At 37.5% G+C, this 15762-nt stretch overlaps 1 protein-coding gene across 3 annotated transcripts in view; it reads right to left on the bottom strand.

Annotated features, from left to right (window-relative positions):
• Nucleotides 1-15762, bottom strand: part of GPSM2 (G protein signaling modulator 2) — a 65833-nt gene that overhangs the window by 15044 nt on the left and 35027 nt on the right. For all 3 annotated transcript variants that reach the window (XM_036849884.1, XM_036849876.1, XM_036849866.1), the window contains one exon: nt 3300-3370. In XM_036849884.1, the coding sequence (XP_036705779.1) occupies nt 3300-3370 (71 nt within the window). The remainder of the gene's footprint in view (nt 1-3299; nt 3371-15762) is intronic.

The raw sequence follows: 15762 nt of genomic DNA, 5'->3' as shown, positions 1-15762 counted from the left end.
CGGATTCTTAACCACTGCACCACCAGGAAAGTCCCTAACTCACTGTTTTCAACAGCTTGTACCGAATGTGTGTGTTATGGATTTCTCATTATCAAAATATTAAAATGGAGGTTGTTAAAAACCTAAGAAAAGGGCTTCCCTGGTGGCGCAGTGGTTGAGAATCTGCCTGCCAATGCAGGGGACACGGGTTCGAGCCCTGGTCTGGGAAGATCCCACATGCCACGGAGCAACTGGGCCCGTGAGCCACAACTACTGAGCCTGTGCGTCTGGAGCCTATGCTCCGCAACAAGAGAGGCCGCGATAGTGAGAGGCCCACGCACCGCGATGAAGAATGGCCCCCACTCGCCGCAACTAGAGAAAGCCCTCGCACAGAAACGAAGACCCAACACAGCCAAAAATAAATAAATAAAAAAAATTAAAAAAAAAAAAAAACCTAAGAAAAGAAAACAAAGTTTGCGAAAAGTCCATAAAAATAAAATTTAAATGGTCAGAGAAGAAGCCAAAGTTTTATTCTTGATATGAGTTACTTAGAAATCTGTTACAACTGGAAATTTTGGATGTATGTAGAATTTATAACCCTAAAAAATAACATCTAAAACTTACACAGCAGTAGTAATCTTTTGTTGATAAAATTGTACTGAACTCTTTGACTTTATTATGACTTCCAAACAGGAAGTTAGGGACTTCCCTGTTGGTCCAGTGGTTAAGAATCCATCTTCCAATGCAGGGGACATGGGTTTGATCCCTGGTCAGGGAACTAAGATCCCACATGCCGCAGGGCAACTAAGCCCGCACGCTGCAACTACTGAGCACACAGGCCACAACTAGAGAGCCCATGCACCACAACGAGGAGCCCATATGCCTCAACTAAGACCCAAGGCAGCCAAAAATAAAACAAACAAATAAATATTTATTATGAGATTAAAAAAAATCACAAAGAACTAATTCCACTTAAACATATTTTAAATTAGACATAAAGCTTTATCATCATTAGGCTCTTGGAAAATTACAGGGTTGAATCTGGTCAGCTTCTCATGGAATTTACTGTTGGTACCACTACAGATGCACCAAATTAATTTTGCTGCTTATTACTAGTTTCCTACCTACTAGAAAAACGAAGGAGATCTAAATTGACTTAAGTTTTTTGTGTTCTGTTTTTTTTTTTAAAATAATCTATAGATTTAAGGATTTGAGAACCACTCACCAATATAAGAGGTAAATATATGGGGGGGAATCATAAAGCCCTTCAGAAGTTAACCAGAAGTTTTTTTAAAACTCTGTAACTATTCAATGAATTTTTTATATTAATTTTAGGATATCCACAGTTGCACAGCTGTCCTAATAATCTAACTTTAGTTCATTTTCATCATTCAAAAAAGAAACCTTGTACCATTAATTTAAAAAAAACCCTGTACCCTCATCCCAGACACCCCAGCCTTAGGCAACCATTAACATATTTGTCTCCAAAATTTGCCTAACATTGTTTCATATACAACAGGTGGTCTATTGTGACTGACTTCTTTTACTGGGGATAATGCTTTTGACTTTCATCTATGTTATAGCAGAGATCAGCACTTCATTACATTTTACATTTTACTGACAAATAATATTCCACTATCTACATAAGTCAGATTTTATTATCTGTTAATAAATAGATTTGTCCATTCATCAGTTAGTGGACATTTGGACCGTCTCCACATTTTGGCTATTATGAAAAATACTGCTATATAAACATTCATGTACAAGTTTTTGTGTGGATGTATGTTTTTATTTCTCTTGGTTGGGAGGAATTGCTGGATCATATGGCAACTCTATGTTTAACCATTTGAGGAATCACCAGACTCTTTTCTATACCTACCAGCAGTATATGACTTTTCCAGTTTCTCTACATCCTCACCAAACACTTGTTTTTATCTGTCTTTTTTATCATAGCCAATCTAGTAGGTATGAAGTGGTATCTTACGGTTTTGATTTGCTTATCTCTGATGGCTAATGGTGATTGCACATATTTCCATGGCTTATTAGCTATTTGTATGTGATCTGTGGAGAAATGCCTATTCAAATTCCTTGCCTATTTTTAATTGCATTTTTTATTGTTGACTTGTAAGAGTTCTTTATATATTCTGAATGCAAGTCCCTTATCAGACATGTGATTTACAGATATTTTCTCCCATCCTGTGGGTTGTATTCTTACTTTCTCAATGGTATCCCTTAAAGAACAAAAGTTTTTAATTTTTATAAAGATCAATTTATCTGCAAAAAAAAAAAGACAAAAAAAAAACCAACTCTGTAACTGGAATAAAAAAATATTGAATATTAGTTCAAATCAGATGTTGGTGTCATGAAGACTACTTACACAAAAAATGTCAATATTAAAAAATAATATGCCTATTATAATAATAGGGCAGAAGAATACTTCATTACATGGAAAGATGTTGATATATTACCATGTATTATAAAATAGTATCTATAATATGATATTCATATGAAAATGCAAGACGAATAAATACAAAAACATTAATTTTGGTTACTACTGGGAGGTGGGATTACTGATAATTTTAATTTCCTTGTTGGAAGTTTCCAAAGTTACTACAATAAACACATTTTGTAAAAAGTGTTTCAAGAAATACACCATAAAGGAGTAAGAGCATACCTTAACAATGTAAAATTAAGATAAATGGAGGTGGAAGAAAGCAGCCTAGATTTGATCTTCAATAACCTTTTTCCAATTATAAAGTCCATTCTCTGTTACTTAAAAAAAAAAACCTAGAGAAGATGCATCTTGAACAGAGTTGTTTCTTTGTTAGTTAAAAAAACTGCTTTTCAAAAATGCAGCTAAAAAACCTACCTTGATCATATGTATCATTAATCTTGACAATAATGTTGCTGTTATTTAGTTGATAAAAGCTTCCTAATCCTTTTCTGATTTTCCTGTTCTTCTTTTAATTAAAAAAACAAAGTAATGCTTGTACATGGTAAAATAGTAAAATATTCAAACAGTTCAAATTAGTATATAGTGTTTCTCTTAACCCAGACAGCAATTCTTTTCCCAGAGGTAATTGCTACTAGCAAGTTTCTTATATATTCTTACAGAAATGTCTTATGCATCTACAAAGGATATATATGCATAAAACTTTTCTTAAACAGATGGTAGCATACTGTACACATTCTTTTTGCATTGTACTCGATTCTTTTCAAAGGAAAATGTTAAAGTGATACCCATATACGACAAGACTTATTTAAATTAAAAGTTGCTAAAATATTTTGTTATAACAGTTCAAGAAATAAAAACTGCCAACCTTTTCTGGTGTTAACTTCATAAGTTCCATGTTTTCCATACTGTGTCGGCGTCCAAACTTGGGGCGTGCACCTTTGTAAAAAAAAGTTAATTTAAGTAAGCCAGGGAGCCCTTAAGACTGAAAATTCAGCATCACTGTGTTATTCAAATTTAAAGTCTGCTACAAAAACCCACATGGAAGGAGGAAACATGTATTCTTTCAAGAATAATAATTTTCCACACCAACTAAATTAAAATATACACTCCCTCTAAAACGTTTTGATGTAAGGAAGTTAACGTTTTGGTTGGAAACTAACTTTGGTTACTAACTACCCCTTAATTTAGAAAAGGCATTTTTATAATAACTGGTTTTATGTGATACACACAGTCTCCTAAAAACAACCCAAACAAACTGTAGAGAGGTTTAAGTAAGTAGAAACATAAGGAAAACCTAAGGCCTTCAAATTTGAGGTAAGAACCAAAATAACATCCCCAATACTATATTATTACTCTTCTGAGTAACCCGTTTCCATTTTAAGATCTCATTAGATGACAAATTTACTGCTAGTCAGGAAAAAAGTTAAATAAAAAGATCTTCAAAATATTTTTTCAAAAAGTTATCATTAAATATGAAGAATTTTCATATCCATTCAGTCTTTAATATTTTAAAAGGCATAATATAAGAAATACATGATACCTGATAGCCAGCTTAAGAAATAAACCACAGTGGGGTGGTGAGGGGTGCCTTCAAGATGGCGGAGGAGTAAGATGTGGAGATCACCTTCCTCCCCACAAATACATCAAAACTACATCTACATGTGGAACAACTACAGAACACCTACTGAACGTTGGCAGAAGACCTAAGACTTCCCAAAAGGCAAGAAACTCCCCATGTACTTGGGTAGGGCAAAAGAAAAAAGGAAAAACAGAGACAAAAGAATAGGGATGGGACCTGCACCAATGGGAGGGAGCTGTGAAGGAGGAAAGGTTTCCACACAGTAAGAAGCCCCTTCGCGGGCAGAGACTGCGGGTGGCAGAGGGGGGAAGCTTCAAGCTTCTCCACGGAGGAGAGCGCAGCAACGGGTGCAGAGGGCAAAGCAGAGAGATTCCCGCACAGAGGATCAGTGCCGACCAGCACTCACCAGCCCGAGAGGCTGGTCTGCTCACCCGCCGGGGTGGGCGGGGGCTGGGGCTTTGGAGGTTGGATCCCAGGGAGAGGACTGGGGTTGGCTGCGTGAACACAGCCTGAAGGGGGCTAGTGCGCCACAGCTAGCCGGGAGGGAGTCCGGGAAAAAGTCTGGACCTGCCTAAGAGGCAAGAGACCATTGTTTCAGGGTGTGCGAGGAGAGGGGATTCAGAGCACCACCTAAACGAGCTCCAGAGACGGGTGCCAGCCGCGGCTATCACCATGGACAGAAGAGATGGGCATGAGATGCTAAGGCTGCTGCTGCCACCACCAAGAGGCCTGTGTGCAAGCACAGGTCAGTATCCACGCCTCCCCTCCCGAGAACCTGTGCAGCTCGCCACTGCCAGGGTCCCGGGATCCAGAGACAACTTCCCCAGGAGAACACACGGCGCGCCTTAGGCTGCTGCAACGTCATGCTGGCCTCTGCCGCCTGCAGGCTCGCCCCGCATCCGTACCCCTCCCTCCCACCCTGGCCTGAGTGAGCCAGAGCCCCCGAATCAGCTGCTCCTTTAACCCTGTCCTGTCTGAGCAAAGAACAGATGCCCTCAAGTGACCTACAGGCAGAGGCGGGGCCAAATCCAAAGCTGAACCCCAGGAGCTGTGCGCACAAAGAAGAGAAAGGGAATTTTCTCTGTGCAGCCTCAGGAGCAGCGGATTAAATCTCCAGAGTCAACGTGAAGTACCCTGCATCTGTGGAATACCTGAATACACAACAAATCATCCCAAAATTGAGGAGGTGGACTTTGGGAGCAACTGTAGACTTGGGGTTCGCTTTCTGTATCTAATTTGTTTCTGGTTTTATGTTTATCTTAGTTTACTATTTAGAGCTTATTATCATTGGCAATTTATTGATTTGGTTGCTCTCTTCCTTTTTTTATTTTATATATATATATATATTTTTTTTTTTTTTTTCCTTTTTCCTTTTTCTCTTTTTCTGAGTGTGTATGTGTATGCTTCTTTGTGTGATTTTGTCTGTATAGCTTTGCTTTTGCCATTTGTCCTAGGGTTCTGACTGTCTGTTTTGTTTCGGGTTTTTTTTAGTATAGTTTTTAGAGCTTGTTATCATTGTTGGATTTGTTTTTTGGTTTGGTTGGTCTCTTCATTTTTTTTTAAATTACTTTTTTATTTTTAATAAATTTTTTCTATTTTAATAACTTTATTTTCTTTCTTTATTTTTTCTTTCTTTCTTTTTCTCCCTTTTCTTCTGAGCCATGTGGCTGACAGAGTCTTGGTGCTCTGGCCGGGTGTCAGGCCTGAGCCTCTGAGGTGGGAGAGCCGAGTTCAGGACATTGGTCCACCAGAGACCTCCCGGCCCCACGTAATATCAAATGGTGAAAGCTCTCCCAGAGATCTCCATCTCAACACTAAGACCCAGCTCCACTCAACGACCAGCAAGCTATAGTGCTGGACACACTATGCCAAACAACTAGCAAGACAGGAACACAACCCCACCCATTAGCAGAGAGACTGCCTCAAATCATAATAAGGTCACAGACACTCCAAAACACACCACCGGACACGGTCCTGCCCACCAGAAACACAAGATCCAGTCTCACTGACAAGAACACAGGCACCAGTCCCCTCCACCAGGAAGCCTACACAACCCACTGAACAAACCCTACCCACTGGGAGCAGACACCAAAAACAATGGGAACTACGAACCTGCAGCCTGCGAAATGGAGACCCCAAACACAGTAAGTTAAGCAAAATGAGAAGACAAAAAAAACACACAGCAGGTGAAGGAGCAAGGCAAAAACCCACCAGACCAAACAAATGAAGAGGAAATAGGCAGTCTACCTGAAAAAGAATTCAGAGTAATGATACTAAAGATGATCCAAAATCTTGGAAATAGAATGGAGAAAATACAAGAAATGTTTAACAAGGACATAGAACTAAAGAGCAAATAAACAATGATGAACAACACAATAAATGAAATTAAAAATTCTCTAGAAGGAATCGATAGCAGAATAACTGAGGCAGAAGAACAGATAAGTGACCTGGAAGATAAAATAGTGGAAATAACTACTGCAGAGCAGAGTAAAGAAAAAAGAATGAAAATAATTGAGGACAGTCTCAGAGACCTCTGGGACAACATTAAACGCACCAACATTCGAATTATAGGGGTCCCAGAAGAAGAAGAGAAAAAAAAGAGACTGAGAAAATATTTCAAGAGATTATAGTTGAAAATTTCCCTAACATGACAAAGGAAATAATCAAGTCCAGGAAGCACAGAGAGTCCCACAAAGGATAAATCCAAGGAGAAACACGCCAAGACACATATTAATCAAACTATCAAAAATTAAAAACGAAGAAAAACTATTAAAAGCAGCAAGGGAAAAGCAACAATTAACATACAAGGGAATCCCCATAAGGTTAACAGCTGATCTTTCAGCAGAAACTCTGAAAGACAGAAGGGAGTGGCAGGACATATTTAAAGTGATGAAAGGGAAAAACCTACAACCAAGATTACTCTATCCAGCAAGGATCTCATTCAGATTTGATGGAGAAATTAAAACCTTTACAGACAAGCAAAAGCTAAGAGAATTCAGCACAACCAAACCAGCTCTACAACAAATGCTAAAGGAACTTCTCTAGGCAGGAAACACAACACAAGGAAAAGACTTACAATTAAAAACCCAAAACAATTAAGAAAATGGTAATAGGAACATACATATCGATAACTATCTTAAATATAAATGGATTAAATTCTCCAACCAAAAGACATAGACTGGCTGAATGGATACAAAAACAAGACCTGTACATATGTTGTCTACAAGAGACCCACTTCAGACCTAGGGACACATACAGACTGAAAGTGAGGGGATGGAAAAAGATATTCCATGCAAATGGAAATCAAAGAAAGCTGGAGTAGCAATTCTCACGTCAGACAAAATACACTTTAAAATGAAGACTATTACAAGAGACAAAGAAGGACACTACATAATGATCAAGGAATCAATCCAAGAAGAAGATATAACAGTTGTAAATATTTATGCACCCAACACAGGAGCCCCTCAATACATAAGGTAAATGCTAACAGCCATTAAAGGGGAAATTGACAGTAACACAATGAGAGTAGGGGACTTTAACACTTCACTTTCACCAATGGACAGATCGTCCAAAATGAAAATAAATAAGGAAACACAAGCTTTAAATGATACATTAAACAAGATGGACTTAATTGATACTTATAGGACATTCAATCCAAAAACAGATTACACTTTCTTCTCAAGTGCTCATGGAACATTCTCCAGGATAGATCATATCTTGGGTCACAAATCAAGCCTTGGTAAATTTAAGAAAATTGAAATCATATCAAGTATCTTTTCTGACCACAACGCTATGAGACTAGATATCAATTAGAGGAAAAAATCTGTAAAAAATACAAACACATGAAGGCTAAACAATACATTACTAAATAACCAAGAGATCACTGAAGAAATCAAAGAGGAAATCAAAAAATACCTAGAAACAAATAACAATGAAAACACGATGACCCAAAACATATGGGATGCAGCCAAAGCAGTTCTAACAGGGAAGTTTATAACAATACAATCCTACTCAAGAAACAATAAATATCTCAAATAAACAACCTAACCTTACAGCTAAAGCAATTAGAGACAGAACAAAAAAACCCCAAAGTTAGCAGAAGGAAAGAAATCATAAAGATCAGATCAGAAATAAATGAAAAAGAAATGAAGCAAACAATAGCAAAGATCAACAAAACTAAAAGCTGGTTCTTTGAGAAGATAAACAAAACTGATAAGCCATTAGCCAGACTCATCAAGAAAAAAAGGGAGAAAACTCAAATCAATAGAATTAGAAATGAAAAAGAAGTAGCAACTGACACCACAGAAATACAAAGGATCATGAGAGATTACTACAAGCAACTCTATGCCAATAAAATGGACAACCTGGAAGAAATGGACAAATTCTTAGAAAAGCACAACTTCCTGAGACTGAACCAGGAAGAAACATAAAATATAAACAGACCAATCACAAGCACTGAAATTGAAACTGTGATTAAAAATCTTCCAACAAACAAAAGCCCAGGACTAGATGGCTTCTATCAAACATTTAGAGAAGAGCTAACACCTATCCTTCTCAAACTCTTCCAAAATATAGCAGAGGGAGGAACACTCCCAAACTCATTCTATGAGGCCACCATCACCCTGATACCAAAACCAGACAAAGATACCATAAAAAAACTACAGGCCAATATCACTGATGAACATAGATGCAAAAATCCTCAACAAAATACTAGCAAACAGAATCCAACAGCACATTAAAAGGATCATACACCATGATCAAGTGGGGTTTATCCCAGGAATGCAAGGATTCTTCAATATACGCAAATCAATCAATGGGGTAAACCATATTAACAATTTGAAGGAGAAAAACCATATGATCATCTCAATAGATGCAGAAAAAGCTTTTGACAAAATTCAACACCCATATATGATAAAAACCCTCCAGAAAGTAGGCATAAAGAGAACTTACCTCAACATAATAAAGGCCATATATGACAAACCCACAGCCAACATCGTTCTCAATGGTGAAAAACTGAAACCATTTCCACGAAGATCAGGAACATGACAAGGCTGCCCACTCTCACCACTACTATTCAACATAGTTTTGGAAGTTTTAGCCACAGCAATCAGAGAAGAAAAAGAAATAAACGGAATCCAAATCGGAAAAGAAGGAGTAAAACTGTCACTGTTTGCAGATGACATGATACTACACATAGAGAATCCTAAAGATGCTATCAGAAAATTACTAGAGCTAATCGATGAATTTGGTAAAGTAGCAGGATACAAAATGAATGCACAGAAATCTCTTCCATTCCTATACACTAAAGATGAAAAATCTGAAAGAGAAATTAAGGAAACACTCCCATTTACTATTGCAACAAAAAGAATAAAATACCTAGGAATAAACCTACCTAAGGAGACAAAAGACCTGTATGCAGAAAACTATAAGACACTGATTAAAGAAATTAAAGATGATACAAACAGATGGAGAGATATATACCATGTCCTTGGATTGGAAGAATCAACATTGTGAAAATGACTATACTACCGAAAGCAATCTACAGATTCAACGCAATCTCTATCAAACTACCAATGGCATTTTTCACAGAACTAGAACAAAAAATTTCACAATTTGTATGGAAACACAAAAGACCCCGAACAGCCAAAGTAATCTTGAGAAAGAAAAATGGAGCTGGAGGAATCAGGCTGATTTCAGACTATACTACAAAGCTACAGTAATCAAGACAGTATGGTACTGGCACAAAACAGAAATATAGATCAATGGAACAGGATAGAAAGCCCAGAGATAAACCCACGCACATATGGTCACCTTATCTTTGATAAAGGAGGCAAGAATATACAATGGAGAAAAGATAGCCTCTTCAATAAGTGGTGCTGGGAAAACTGGACAGCTACATGTAAAAGAATGAAATTAGAACACTCCCTAACACCATACACAAAAATAAACTCAAAGTGGATGAAAGACCTAAATGTAAGGCCAGACACTATAAAACTCTTAGAGGAAAACATAGGCAGAATACTCCATGACATAAATCACAGCAAGATCCTTTTTGACCCACCTCCTAGAGAAATGGAAAAACAAAAACAAACAAATGGGACCTAATGAAACTTAAAATCTTTTGCACAGCAAAGGAAACCATAAGCAAGACGAAAAGACAACCCTCAAAATGGGAGAAAATATTTGCAAATGAACTGACAAAGGATTAATCTCCAAAATATACAAGTAGCTTATGCAGCTCAATATCAAAAAAACAAACAACCCAATCCAAAAATGCGCAGAAGAACCGAAATAGACATTTCTCCAAAGAAGATATACAGATTGCCAACAAACACATGAAAGGATGCTCAACTTTGCTAATCATTAGAGAAATGCAAATCAAAACTACAATGAGATATCACCTCACACTGGTCAGAATGGCCATCATCAAAAAATCTACAGGGCTTCCCTGGTGGCGCAGTGGTTGAGAATCTGCCTGCCAATGCAGGGGACACGGGTTCGAGCCCTGGTCTGGGAAGATCCCACATGCCGTGGAGCGACTAGGCCCGTGAGCCACAACTGCTGAGCCTGCACGTCTGGAGCCTGTGCTCTACAACAAGAGAGGCCATGATAGTGAGCGGCCCGCGCACCGCGATGAAGAGTGGCCCCCACTTGCTGCAACTAGAGAAAGCCCTCGCACAGAAACGAAGACCCAACACAGCCATAAATCAATAAATAAATTAATTAATTAATTAAAAAAAAGAAAATACAGCTGCCAAGCAGATGTGATAGGCAAAAAAAAAAAACCAAAAAAAAAAACTACAAACAATAAATGCTGGAGAGGGTGTGGAGAAAAGGGAACCTTCTTGCACTGTTGGTGGGAATGTAAATTGATACAACCACTATGGAGAACAGTATGGAGGTTCCTTAAAAAACTAAAAATAGGGCTTCCCTGGTGGCGCAGTGGTTGAGAATCTGCCTGCTAATGCAGGGAACACGGGTTCGAGCCCTGGCTTGGGAAGATCCCACATGCTGCGGAGCAACTGGGCCCGTGAGCCACAACTACTGAGCCTGCGCGTCTGGAGCCTGTGCTCCGCAACAAGAGAGGCCGTGATAGTGAGAGGCCCGCGCACCGCGATGAAGAGTGGCCCCCGCTTGCCGCAACTAGAGAAAGCCCTCGCACAGAAACGAAGACCCAACACAGCCAAATAAATAAATTAAATAAATTAAAAAAAAAAAAAAAAAAAAAAAAAAAAAAAAAAACTAAAAATAGAACTACCATATGACCCAGCAATCCCACTACTGGGCATATACCCTGAGAAAACCATAATTCAAAAAGAGTCATATACGACAATGTTCAGTGCAGCTCTATTTACAAGAGCCAGGACATGGAAGCATCCTAAGTGACCATCGACAGATGAATGGATAAAGATGTGGCACATATATACAATGGAATATTACTCAACCATAAAAAGAAACGAAATTGAATTATTTGTAGTGAGGTGGACGGAGCTAGAGTCTGTCATACTGAGTGAAGTAAGTCAAAAGAGAAAAACAAATACCGTATGCTAACACATATATATGGAATCTAAAAAAAAAAAAAAAGGTTCTGAAAAACCTAGGGGCAGGACAGGAATAAAGACGCAGACATAGAGAATGGACTTGAGGACACGGGGAGGGGGAAGGGTAAGCTGGGACAAAGTGAGACAGTGGCATGGACATATATACACTACCAAATGTAAAACAGCTAGCTAGTGGGAAGCAGCTGCATAGCACAGGGAGATCAGTTCGGTGCTTCATGTCCACCTAGAGGGGTGGGACAGGGAGGGTGGGAGGGAGACGCAAGAGGGAGGAGATATGGGCATGTATGTATATGTATAGCTAATTCACTCTGTTATATAGCAGAAACTAACACACCAATGTAAAGCAATTATACTCCAATAAAGATAAAAAAAAAGATTGTTGCTCTACTTTATAAGCTCCATTTTATTTTTATTTATTTTTTAAAATTTATTTATTTATTTATTTTTGGCTGTGTTGGGTCTTCGTTTCTGTGCGAGGGCTTTCTCTAGTTGTGGCGAGTGGGGGCCACTCTTCATCGCGGTGCGCAGGCCTCTCACTGTTGCGGCCTCTCTTGTTGCGGAGCACAGGCTCCAGACGCGCAGGCTCAGTAGTTGTGGCTCACGGGCCCAGTTGCTCCGTGGCATGTGAGATCTTCCCAGACCAGGGCTCAAACCCGTGTCCCCTGCATTGGCAGGCAGATTCTCAACCACTGCGCCACCAGGGAAACCCTATAAGCTCCATTTTAAATGTGAAGTACTCTAACGATCTTCTTTGAGGCATGGTGATAGGAGGAACTGGCTCCCCACACCTTATTCTATTCAGACAGTTTTATTCTGGCAATAGTTTTGCAGGAAATAGATTAAAAATATTAAATTACTTTTGAATACATACCATCAGAAAACAAATACTCACATAATGTGGTTGTTACTGTTTATGATGTCAAGAATTTTCTTCCCTGATAAGAAACTCTTGAAGATAAAGAATGAAATAAATACATCTTCTAAAACAATAAGCTCACAAAATAATGAGGCTGGTTGTAGTGCTCTGAGTTTAACTGGAAAACACAGTCACTGAGAAGGTAATTTGAACTATGGCTATAAATTTTTGTGAAGAATCATCATCTGTAACAAGCCTTTTACTTCATTTATTCTTAGCTATTTCACATAAAGAGAAAAAATTTTTCTTAAAGAAATCGGATGCACTAGAAAGTAATGAAATCTAAAGTCATTCTTTTTATACAAAGTGAATCTGTAAACCTCTCCAGTTGCTACCCTTTCAGTCCTTTTATTTGAGATTTTTACTTGACGGGGGCGGGGTAAGGGAACGTAGTTTCTCAACAAATTGTCTTCTTTCCATAAGTAGTTCCTGCCCTGGGTTTTCTTGTCACAAAAATCTGTAACTTTTCCAACTCTGAAAATTATTTCAGTCAAATTGTGTATCATGTGCTTACTTTGTAAAACAGAAGAACGTTGAGAAGCAAAAAGAAAAAAAAAAGAAAAAAAAGAAACCATGACCAACAAATTAACTCCCCCTTTTGTAATTCCCCCCATAACTTCCCTCTTCCTAATTTTTTGTATTTTCATTACATATGTATGTATCTCTAAGCAATGGAGCTTATTACATAACATTACATAAGTGGTCTCATACTGTGTATGTTCTCTAACTTGCTTTCTTTGAGCAACCTCATGTTTGTGAGATTCATCCAAGTTGGTATGAGTAGTTTAATCTTCATTGCGATTTTAGGACTAGGAAAGCATATACCCTTTCTCTTGGTGACAGCTATTTAGGTTGCTTCCAATCATTTGTCATTATAAGCAATATTACTACAGAAATTCTTGGAAATATCTCCTTGTGTACATGAGCAAGCCTTTGTTCCAGTCTGGATGTCAGATGCATGTAACTGGGAGTGGAACTGCTAGATCATACGCTTGGTACATCTTCAACTCTACCAGAATATTGCCAGACTACTCTTTTGAATACACCAATTTCTACTCCCATCAACACTGCATAAAAGTTTCTATTACCTGTATTGTTTCAATACTGGTGTTATCAGGCCTTTTAATTTTCATCCCTCTCATCCACCAATATTACCTCACTATGGTTTTCCCTGATTCTTTTCACATATTTATGGGCTATTTGTGTTTCTTCTGTTCATCACTTTTGCCTATCTTTTAGTTAGGTTATTTGTCTTGTTTTTAATTCATAGGAGTTCTTATACATTGAGGATACAAATCCTTTTTTAATCATCTGTGTGGCAAACGTCCTCTCAGTTTGTGTTTTATCTCTTTACGGTTTCTTTTAATGAAATGAAGTTCTTAATTTCAGTGTCAATCTTTTCTGTAATGGCTTTGTTTTTGTGTTTTGAGAAATCCTTCCCCTCTCTGATATCATGAAGATATTCTCCTTTATTTTCAGAGGTAGCACAGCATGCTGATTGAACAGACTAATCACTCACTGTGATATGACCTTGGGCAACTACCTCTCTGTGATTTTCTCATTTGTAAAGGACAACAATACCTACCTCATAGATATAAATGCACCACCATCGGTAAAGCGGTCAGTATAATGCCTGGTAAGTAGCAAGCATTCAGCAAGTGCTAGCTGGCTGATCATAATTATTGCTCTAAATCTGTCTTTCATATTTAAATCCTTGATCCATCAAGCATTTATTTTTGTGTGATATTAATTTCCATATATGCAAGGATTATAGACTCTATATTCCATTCCACTGGTCTATTTGTCTCTATGCCAGTAACACACTGTCTTCATTACTGTAGCTTTATAATCTTTATATCTGTAGAGAAAGCACTTCTCATCTCTTGTTTTTCATCAGGAATGTTTTGGCTTTGAGTTCTTAGCCCTTTTTTCTTTCATATACATTCATGAACGACCTGGTCAAGTTCCACAAAAAAACTGTCATTATTTGCTTGGCAGCACACTGAATTTATATCAATTTGGGAAGAACTGACATCTTTAAAATATTTAGTTTTCTGATAGGTGCAATTCCTGAGAGAAATGTGTTTAAATTTCCCCTCATGGTTCTGGATTTTCCCATTTCTCCTTTTAGTTTAGTCAGTTTTGCTTTATGAACACTGAAGCTTTGTTATTAGGCTTGCTAGATACATACAAATTTAAGGCTTTCATCTTCCTGGTGAATTGAATTCTTAACCATTGTGAAGTGACTGTCTTCATTTCTAACAAAGTCTTTTGCCTTAAAGTACATTTTATCTGATATTAATACAGCTGTACCAGCGTTCTCTTGATCAGTTTTTCCATGGTATGTTTTTTCAATCCTTTTACTTTCAGGCTTAGTTGGATTTTATTCTTTTACCAATCTGATACTCTTGGTCCTTTACACGGAACGTTTACATTGAATAGAATTACTGATATATTTGGATATTTGAGCTATTTTCTCCTTTACTATGTTTACTGGTATATTACATTAATTGATTTCCTGATATTCAGTCCACTTGAATTCCTGTTTATTTGTTTTAAATACATTGTGGGTTTGGTTTCCAAATATTTTGCTTAAAATTTTTGCATCTATGTTCATGAGTAAAGATTTGCCTGTAATTTTCCTTTCTTGTACATACTGTTCTTGTGTAGTTTGGATATCAAGGTTATACTATTCTCAGAAAGACTGATAAAGTGTTCCCACTCTTCTAGTTACCTATAAAATTTTATGGAAGGTTGGAATCAATTTTCTTAAATGTTTGGTAGATCACACGTGTAAAATCACCTTGGCCAGGTATTTTCTCAGTGGAAAGATTTTAAATGACTCATCAAATTTCCCTATGGCTTTAGGCATTAGAGATGCCATCCATTCACATTACATTCTACCATTAGATTTTTCTAGATTCAATTTTGGTAAGCTGCTTTTCTAGAAATTGTCCATTTCTCCTAGGTTTTCAAATAAAATTATTCAGGATAATCTCTTCTCTTTTTAATGTCTGCTGCATCTACATTATAACCCCTTCTCTCTCTCTTTTTTTTTCCTCAAATAATCTTGCTGTAGATTTGTTAGTCTTTTTAAAGAACCGAATTTGGGTTTTTAAAAATTCTCTCTATTGAATCTTTGTTTTAAATTCATTAATTTCTGCTATTATTTCTTGCCTTCTACTTTGAGTTTTTTGTTTTTTGGTTTGTTTTTAACTTTTTAAAAGCTGGATACTTAGGTCACTGAGTCTTTTTCCTTTTAAAATATGAT

This window comes from Balaenoptera musculus, chromosome 1 (genome assembly GCF_009873245.2).
Source record: "Balaenoptera musculus isolate JJ_BM4_2016_0621 chromosome 1, mBalMus1.pri.v3, whole genome shotgun sequence".
NCBI lineage: Eukaryota > Metazoa > Chordata > Mammalia > Artiodactyla > Balaenopteridae > Balaenoptera > Balaenoptera musculus.
This window is presented reverse-complemented; position numbering and strand designations above follow the sequence as displayed.